Raw genomic sequence first — 10057 nt, forward strand, 5'->3', positions numbered from 1 at the left:
TGAAATCCTATCAAGAAGCTCAGGTAGGTCTTCAAACTCAACTGATCTATCAACCACGTAAAGGCAATGACTTGGAAAACCTTTACTTTGGTTATATCCATCAACTAACACACCCTTCTGTTTCTGATCAAGGCTCAGGGAAGGAAGTTGGGGCCACATTTGGACCTCTTCTCCCCGTTGCTCGATGGATTGCAGGCATTGAAGACGTGATATTCGCAGATACGAATCTTGTGGCTCTCGTTGTCCAATCTTGTGGGATCTGTAAATAGACATCACCGATCTGATGAGTTGAGAGGACTTGTCGACTCGAAATCCGGCTTTGACACCATTGCATCTCGTCACTAACACCTTGCATTGATCTCTACTGCCTTTTTTGTGGAAATTGCTCGTCATGTAAAGCATAGAGACAGCGGCAGTTAGGTTCTCCATGATAGATTGTCTCTGAATGCGACCAAGAATGGTTTCAATGGCATTCCTACCGACTTCCGGATGTTGGGTGAAATCGGGATGTTGGACGTGTCCAAGTCTAGAAAAGATAACATGCAATGCGCTCTCGGTAATTGAAAAGCACGTGATCTGTCGAATTGGCTCCCATAGTTCAGACACGAACATGTGAATGGCGATATTGAGATGAAAGATTTCCTCACGCCGAAATTTATCCCGAGTTGGTCTAGGCTCAGCAGTCCAAAAGCTTTCCAATGCATCAATCGTTTCTGCATCTACTCTCCATGACCCAGAAAGACATTTCAGTATATCAAAAAGCCAGATTTCTGCAGTCTTGGCGCATGGAAACGAGAGCAAAAACGTATCGACGTCATCTTCAGTGATTCTGAGGCCAACATACCGTGATTCGATGATATGGGCATCTCGAATCACGCCTTCCTGAGATACGACTTTCAAGTAATTCAGATCTGGAGGCTCGCCAAATGTTGAGACCTGTGTTGTTTGTCCCTCAGTTGACGCGTTCATCCAGCTGGCTATCCTGCTAGACATTGTTGAGAAGACACCCGGATCAGTTGCCGTGATATCTCCTGTCGCCAAAACATCCAATTCGCCCAATATTGCCGGACGATAGATATCGCGAGCCCAATCAAATATATAGTCAACAATCAACAGCAGCTGCAAAGAATCATCTAGGTAGGAGATGTTGCCATTCCACAAATCGACAATATTCTGAGAGCTGTCAGCTCATACCCCTGGAACCTGAGTATTTGGGTATATTCGCGTACATAGTGTATCTCTGAGTTCATATCGCCCCCCTGCTGGGTCTCGGTCGTTCCTACGGAGACGTCCCAACTCTCCCCCTCCAATTCAAGAACCAAACAAGCGGACCCGTAGGCCACTGCGTGTCATCTCCTGTCGCTGCTCGTAAGTCATGTTGCAGCTTTAAGAGTCGTTTGATGCAGAAAGCTGTTTGCATGTCCACTTCTGCTCGACTTGCGCCATTGCTCGTCTTTGCCTCCATGATCAGGAACGGGTATAGCAATGGCTCACCCTCCGGGCCAAATGGAGTATATTCTATTGATTCACGTAGGGACCGTCTGGTAGAAGCCACCAAGCTACGACGATCAGTGGAATCCAGAAGTATTTTGAAGTTATCAGTCTGTTTGAGCCCATAAACACGATCGGGGGCTTCATACTTTTTCAACCTTCCAGGTTGAGCAGCAACTTCTAATGCTGGGTAATGCTTTATTGTTGCTTTAACCCGGTCCGAAAAGAGCATATTGATGCCCCCATCATCACTGTTACCAAGGTTAATCACCAGAGGCAACATTTGAGATAGATGAATGATTCATACTAATTTTGTCCCCAAACTCTAGGACATCGGCAAGGCTTGCGCTTGCGACGTCGAGCTTCGAGTGAGTCCGCCTGCCAATTGATACTGTCCGTTGTTGCAGGGATTTCCGACTCCCAAAGTCGTTTGCGGCATTGAGTACTGGATTCAAATGAGAACAATGTTTTGCATTGAAAATGGGGGGTAGACGTTCCCTTACCAAGCGACCTCTACTGTAAAACGATGCATGACCTCATTCTCGATGGTAAATCTCCACGAGTCTTCATTTCGTCGGATACGCTTACTCTCCTCAGCTAGCTTCGAGAGACGCATGGCACGATTTCGAATGGCATTTCTCCATGGCTTTTCAAGGGTGTCTATAGTGATACTCTCAGTGAACCAGTGGAATGTCCGCTTGCCCAGTTTCTGCACATCCGAGAACAGCCTTTCATGAGTGCTGGGCCATTGACTAGGTTGCACTGGCCCGAGGAATTTTATGTGTAGCTCCTTTGCTAAGTTCCACCGATTTGCATATTCAGCGTGATCCATTTAGACACGAGTAAGGAATTTTTCGGAATATGATTGATAAGGAAGTAGTCAACAAAATGAGCAGACCCCGCACTCAGAAGCACATCAATACGCGAGAATTAGTGCGTTACCCCTGCAAAAGATAAGGACCCCCTGTAAGTGATAAGGGCTTTTGCACGTAGAAATATGTATCTTGATTGTTTGAAAATAAGAATACAGCGGTGTCTGAATTTTGGTGAACCGATTTGCTATCACATCCAGCTGTTTAAAGCTTGTCCGGGTTAAACCCTCCTTTCATGTGAGTAGTCAGAATCATGCTCTAGGTCCACGCGCATATCAAAATGAAAAGACTAATCAAGATAGGGAAAGAAGGAAAACGGAATTTGGATTCCTACAATAGTAAGATTTTGTGATGTTCTTCAATTGAGTACCGATGGCTCTATGATTGATCTACGTCAAAGTCATCCAATTTACGCCAGTGACATGCCCGTCGGCCCACTCAATTTCGCCGGACCCACCCAAATACAAGTTGTTCGTTTAGTAACCCTTGTCTAAACGTACTTTCCGTACACTATTTTGTCATCTATCTAGGTATTCTTTTGATAGCAGACAATCTTTGCGCAGTAGTACAACTCGTATATTTTTTTTTTCATTGAGATGGATATATTATTGGGATTTTTGAAAAGGAGTTTTAGATTGCCTCTTCACTATTGTAACGGAGTGTCCGGAGTGTCAGGGCTCGTCGGCGAATCAATTCACTCCATGTATGCGCTAGTAGCTTCCCACTAATTCCAACTAGGTATAGCGTCAGGACTAGGCGCGGTACCCAGTTGGCCAAAATGTATGTGTGGAAAGACCACGGTTTTGGGGAGTTTCGACCACGATAGACCGTGGCCCTTCCACTGACGCTGCCGTTACACCATATCGGATGTTGGATAGAAATTGAAGCATTCTATGTATTTATAACCTAGCAGCACTGGCTGTGTACAACAAACCCGATTTTCTTTTTCGCCTTCCTGTTTCCTACGCCTCGTAGGTGAGGCATTTTTTGTTGCCCCGAATCACTGAGCTTAGCACCACCGCCGCCCCATTTCCCCCCTGTGACTCATCGGCTCCTGAGCAACCCAGCGACTACAATCCGAGCTGCCCTCCCTCGTCCGGCCCTATTTTCCTCCTCAGCCCCGACTATAGCGCTAGATGTCAATCGGCCGGCCCAAAATTGACCCCTACGTATATAGGCGTATTCGCCCTACACTCTTTCCGGAGAATCATCCTTATATAGTGGGACTGCATATCTGCCTTAGGGCCGACATACCGCGCGAGAGCTTTATCGACCCTAGCTAATAGCGCTCGCCTTAATCTAAAACCGAAGATGACCGGATCGGATTACTTAGTTGAATAGACTAATAAGAATGTGTGAAGGCATGCACCCAGGTCAATACATGTCAACCAACTAGGTCAAAAAGACCACTATGTCAGCCGTCAGGCTGACATGCCTGGGACTGATACACATACTAACTAATAAGTACGCAAAATTGTACGCGTGCGCACCCAACGCCAGGCCGGGATAAGCAGTTACCAAGAGAAGTATTACCTTTGAGGACTAGTTCACCGTGAACGGTAGCAGTTCATGACAAAAGGTATATTTCTTTTGAATTGTAAGACTAGAGCCTATATTTATAGAGAAGAATTAACCTAGGGTTCAACTACAGGGATTATGGGCATAAAGTAGTGAATAATTGGTCAAATCATGCTTGAATATCTACACCCATGGGAACGCTCGGAACCTTGGTGTGGGTGTAAATGCAGATCACAGATATTTCGGCGAAGGCAGCTGAAACCTGGGGTCCCGCCCAGCCAGCCACCCAGTTGCCCCAGGTACCTGGCCCGCACACCTTGCAACCATCAAGATATTCTGTCGCTTTACTTGGAATTCACAACTATATCATCTTTTCCTTCATTCAACAATTAACTTAGAACTAAAGTTTCAAACAATACCCCACCCACACGAGGTATCGCCCACTTACAATCCCTGCTTCATGACATCCTCCCTTCATGATTAGCAACAGTGGCCTAGAATGCCTTCTCTCGATCCGAAAGTCTATCTCGTTGCTTGGATTGCTCCACTCGAGATCGAGGTACAAGCTGCATTATGTATGCTCGATAAAGTACACATAGGAGGATTTCCAGTCGGTCCTGGTGATGACTACGTGTTCCATGCAGGTGAGGTGAACGGGCACAACGTGGTTGTTGCGACGTTCGCTGCTGGTCAGCCGTACGGCACCAACTCTGCAACTTCCCTCGCAAGCCACGTGCGACGTTTTTTCCCCAACCTGTGGTTTGGACTACTGGTTGGCGTTGCAGCAGGGCTCCCAAATCTTTCGTCCTCTCCCCCGCGGGACATCCGGCTGGGCGATGTCATTATTGCTATGCCCGACGGTGATAACCCGGCTATTGTACCGTATGGGCTTGGAAAACAGAAAGGGGAGACTGGCTTTGAGTTGTTACGCAGCGGACATTCTTTGCCTCAGACAGAACGTATTGTGGGCTCAGCAATCGGTAAAATTAAGGCAGAAGGACGTGTAACGAAATCAATTTTGGATCAGTACAACGAAGTGGCCTCGGAGACAGCCAAATTTTCCGATCCTGGCCAAAAGAATGACTCTCTCTACCTATCTGGCGACGACAAGCCAGTTCTACGGCGGCAGCGTCCAGAATCTGAACGCAACCGCGTGTGGTATGGCGCTATTGGATCCGGAGACAAATTGTTAAAAAGCGCCTGGGATCGAGATGAATTAAGAGACACCTACAATTTGATTGGATTGGAAATGGAGGCCGCAGGTGTCATGAGTGAACTGCCTGTGGGGAACATTCGAGGAGTCTGTGATTATGGAGATGAGCGGAAGAACAAAGACTGGCAGCCTTATGCAGCGGTTATGGCAGCTGCCTATGCAAAAGTGGTGTTGATGGAGATAGAACCGAAACCTGTCGCGCAGAAAATCGGCATGGACGATGGTAAGTGACTTTCAGTCTTTGCATCGTTTCAAGAGTATTCATGATGGCCATACGCTGACTAGCTCTTAGAATTTACTAGTGAAGACAAACATTGTCTGAAGGACATACTATTGACTAATCCAGACGATGATCGAAGACGAATCGAGGAAACAAAAGGCGGCTTGCTCAATGGCTCTTTTCAATGGATCCTGGACAATCCCAAGTATTGCAAATGGTACACCAACACACATAGTCAACTACTCTGGATCAAGGGGGACGCTGGGAAGGGGAAGACAATGCTTATGATTGGGATAATCAAGGAGCTGCTACAGCATGCCAAACTAAAATCATCACAGTCGTTGGCATACTTCCTGTGCCAAGCTGCAGACCCCAAACTCAACAATGCTACTGCTGTTCTTCGGGGATTGATTTACATGCTAGTTGTCCAACAGCCACAATTAGTACGATACTTGCGACAACGGTACGACCTGGAAGGAAGGAAGTTGTTCGACGGTGGAAATGCGCTTTACAGCCTGTCTTCAATTTTCGAGAATCTGATGAAGTATTCGCAGCACACCACAACATACCTGCTTATTGATGCTCTTGATGAGTGCGAGGGAGGGTCGAGTGACCTACTGAAGCTTATCGCAAAGACAGCCTCCATGCAATCTCATCAAGTAAAGTGGATTGTCTCGAGTCGCAATAGAGGGGACATTGAGCACTTCTTACACGGTGGCTACGAATCGAGCAAGCTTAGCCTTGAGCTTAATGCGCCTCACATATCTTGTGCCGTTGAGACATATATAAATTATGGGATTTCACAGCTAGGTTTACTCAAACACGACAAAACTCTCGAAGAGCACGTCCGAATTCAATTGCATCAGAAGTCAGACGACACGTTCTTATGGGTGTCCTTGGTGATTCAAGATCTCCAAAAATGCCAGCATCTTGGAGCAATGATTGAGATGTTGGAGGGGATCCCTAAAGGCCTTTCTGCACTATACGATAGAATGGTACATCAAATAAGGCAGCTTGAGGATCAAGACCGCGCGTTGATCGTGTTGATTCTGTCAAATGCTACACTCGCCTATCGTCCCCTTCACTTACAAGAAATGTGCTGTCTATTGAGCGATCATAATTTGAAGTGCGGCTTGGATGATTTGGAGGCAGCTGTGGCTATGGACGGTTCACTTTTAAGTATCCGGGATGATCGTCTCTATTTTGTGCATCAGTCAGCAAAAGATTACATCAACAATCATGCATCCATGGAAATCTTCCCCTTGGGACGATCAGAAGTTCATTACCGGATGTTTCAGCAGTCTTTGAGGACTCTTTCAACCAAATTGTACCGCAATATGTATCATCTCGAGAACGCTGGTGTTTCAGCATCCGAGATCGCGACTCTTCGACCCGACCCTGATCCACTGGCTACATTACGTTATAGCTGTACGTTCTGGTTGGACCATTTCCTAGAAATCGAACCAGGTTCAACAATCAGGTCCGAAAGCTCAGAAGTTGCAGTGATATCGGGATTTTTTACAAAGCACCTTCTTCACTGGTTTGAGAGCCTCAGTCTCATTGGGGAGCTTCCGCATGGGATCTGGGCCCTCAGAAAACTTGTGTATCAAGAGCAAGTACGTATAGCTGAGAATTACTGCAAGTGCGGCTAAAACTAACAGACAAAGGCTGAAGGTGGCCTAGAACCAGTTCAAGGCGGAGGGAATTTCGTGAGGCGTTCTTTGAGAAAAGTGCTGAATTACCCAAAAAAGAGATCTCAGGTGAGTCAACCCCTGAGTAGAATGAACAAGAATATTAGATTCGATGCATTCAATAGCTAACTAAATTTCGACCACACTAAGCCCCATTCAATTTTACGGGAAGCGGAGAGACTTGCAAACAGCTACGGTTCAATAATAGGAGAGGCCCCTCTGCAAGCATATACGGCCACACTTGTTTTCTGTCCTCAAAAGAGTCAAAGTAAAATCCTTTACTGGAGGGAAAGGCTGGATCTGGTCGAGCACGCGTTTGGAATCCAGGAAAGGTGGGATCCATACTTGCAGTTGTTGGATGAACATACCAACCGAGTCAACGGAGTGGCTTTCTCTCCGGATGGCAAATTACTCGCATCAGCTTCAGATGACTGCACCATTCGATTTTGGGATACAGTCACGGGCCGTATGAAGCAAGTGTTACAGGACCATGCTTGCGTCAATGCAGTTGCCTTCTCCCCGGACGGTAAACTGTTAGCATTGGTTTCCAATGACTGCACTGTCCGGCTATGGAACACAACAAGCCTTGTACTGCAAGTCTTACAGGGGCATTCCGAACGAGTTAATGCAGTAGCCTTCTCCCCAGACGGCAAGATAGTAGCCTCGGCTTCTGATGACTGCACTGTTCGGCTTTGGGACACGGCAGGTGTTGTGAAGCACGTTCTACAGGATCATACTGAACGTGTTAATGCGGTGGCTTTCTCCCAGGACGGCAAAACACTAGCATCAGCTTCAGAAGACTGCACCACCAAGCTCTGGGACACAATCACGGGTCTCCTAAAGCAGACCCTAGAGCGTCCTAAGCCAGTCAACGCAGTTGCATTTTCTCCAAATGGAGAAATATTAGCATCAGCCTCGTCCACGCTTATCATGCTCTGGGAAGCGGCTACTGGTCGTAATATGGATGTCCTACATGAAGTGTTCACAGGACCGTCTCAATGGTTCATTCCCCATACTGATACGATCAGGGCGCTGGTCTTTTCCCAGGATGGCAAGACGCTCGCTTCAGCCGCAAATGATCGCAATATAGTGCTTTGGGATACGGCCAACTGGAGGGTAAAGCGAATTCTACAGGGCCACACTGAATCGATCAGGGCAGTGGCTTTCTCCCCAAATAGCCAAATACTAGCCTCTGCATCAAATGACTACACCATTCGGGTCTGGGACACAGCCATAGGTCTTGGAAAGCGAACTCCACAGAAACCACGGCCTGAAGCTGTGCCCTTGTTCCCGGGCAAGCCGCCCAATATTGCGAAATTCTCCTTGAACGGTGATATGCTCGCAACAGTGGGACACAGAAGTGAAATATTTCTCTGGGATACAACGACGAGCCATAAAAAGTTGATCTCACGGGGTATTCTAGGATCGATCAACGCACTTGTCTTCTCTCCAGATACCAAGATGCTAGCATCGGCTTACAACGATGGCACCGTCAGGCTTTGGGATGCGGCTAGGGGTAAGATGAAACAGACTCTCAAGGCCAACGATAATTCGGTCAACGCAGTGGCCTTTTCACCTGGCTGCGGAATGCTAGCTTCGGCTTCCAATGATGGCATGGTTAGACTTTGGGATATAGCCAAGGGTATTGTGGTCTTCAGCTATGAAGAAGTGACCACTGCACTGCTGTTTTCAGATGATGGTTGTCTATTGAATACGGACAATAGTTGTTTATGTTTGAATTCCTTCACTGCCCAGCCGCTCTATCCTCGAAAAGTGGAGCGCAGAATCACCGCTCATGACAAATGGATCAGTTGCGACGGGGAAAAATTGGTTCTGGCCCCGCCGGAGTACGAATTCGTGAATGGCAGTAATGATACTATCATTCTTCGCCATTTCTCTGGAAACATAACATTTATCAAGTTCAAGTTACCTATGCAGTGAGGATCCAAAGCAGGCTCACCCTGAAAAGCTTATGCTTTTTCTCCAGTCGATAGCAAAGAAGATCCAGAATCATCTAGACCTTCAGTTTAATCGACAAACGCGCTCTCCATGCAATCATCTTCTATAACATTCATATGACAGGCAAAAATGTATATTAGACGGAACTGCTGTACACAACACGTATGACCACACAACTTGGCTTCTCTCCGCAATATCTTTAACATTGAGGCAGCGACGTTTATGAGGTAACTGCTGCTGTCAGCTTATCCAGGATTGACTGTTTCAAGATGCGCTCAAGCAAAGTTAGCATACTTGATTCCCCAACGATGAGCTAATTTGTCAGGGAGCGCGGTTGCTTGGGTTTTACCATTAGATTAACAGGCCAAAAAGTGACAATATTTGGTCAGCGATCAAACACCCAAACTACTATATATGCTCGATCTCTAACACAACTGTGCAAACCACATAGGCTCTTACTGGGTGCCACCCAGTTCTATCAACACACATAAAAACCGCCAATTACTCTTGACATCGTTTCCAATGTTTAACCTGTCTGACATGCCCACCAATTCGCTTTCCAATATCGTTGAACGCATTAGGCCGATGTGCTTCCCGTTCACCATGCACTGTGTTTGATTAAGCAGTGCTTTCACCCTCATATAGGTCCTGGAGCTACGAGTTCCGTTGCAGCCTTTCGTTGAGTTTCTTGAAATTGCGGCGACGCTTGCTATTGAACACTCTCTTTAGATTTGTTTGAGGTTGCGCACGGCTATTACTTAGCCACGAAAAATCTAGCCTAGAATATAGCAGCAAGTACGTTCACAAGACTGGTTACGAAACAAAGCAGTGAGAGCTCTAGACAGTGACTGTTGTTTCTCTGGAAGCAAAATAACGTGTCATTGGTTTTCTCCCACTCCTTTCTTCACCTCGGAGTAGCAAACATATTAAACCCCACCCCCAGCCAAGAAGCTTGCAATATCTGTAATCGACGCAGCCTATTATACAATTGTCATGGGCATGCATGAAGAATAGCCAGCCTATAGCTCCCAGGAGTTATTAGGCGGTTGACGCGCCCCTTAATGTAGTGTCTCATGCAACAAAAGATCGTCCG

The 10057-nt window shown here is 46.6% G+C and overlaps 2 protein-coding genes across 2 annotated transcripts; one reads left to right on the forward strand and one right to left on the reverse strand.

Moving 5' to 3' along the window:
• Positions 1-134: 134 nt before the first annotated feature.
• Positions 135-2323, reverse strand: N7508_010496 (uncharacterized protein; the record flags this gene model as incomplete). The annotated part of the gene is made up of 6 exons (XM_058468556.1): positions 135-259; positions 480-1173; positions 1230-1279; positions 1333-1742; positions 1799-1936; positions 1995-2323. The coding sequence occupies 6 exons, from the start codon at positions 2321-2323 to the stop codon at positions 135-137; spliced, it is 1746 nt and encodes a 581-aa protein (XP_058316402.1).
• Positions 2324-4380: 2057 nt separating this feature from the next.
• Positions 4381-8946, forward strand: N7508_010497 (Pfs, NACHT and WD domain protein; the record flags this gene model as incomplete). The annotated part of the gene is made up of 4 exons (XM_058468557.1): positions 4381-5317; positions 5387-6930; positions 6982-7074; positions 7156-8946. The coding sequence occupies 4 exons, from the start codon at positions 4381-4383 to the stop codon at positions 8944-8946; spliced, it is 4365 nt and encodes a 1454-aa protein (XP_058316403.1).
• Between the last annotated feature and the right edge of the window lie 1111 nt (positions 8947-10057).

This window comes from Penicillium antarcticum (assembly GCF_028974205.1).
Source record: "Penicillium antarcticum strain IBT 31339 chromosome Unknown utg000009l_segment0_segment0, whole genome shotgun sequence".
NCBI classification, from domain to species: domain Eukaryota; kingdom Fungi; phylum Ascomycota; class Eurotiomycetes; order Eurotiales; family Aspergillaceae; genus Penicillium; species Penicillium antarcticum.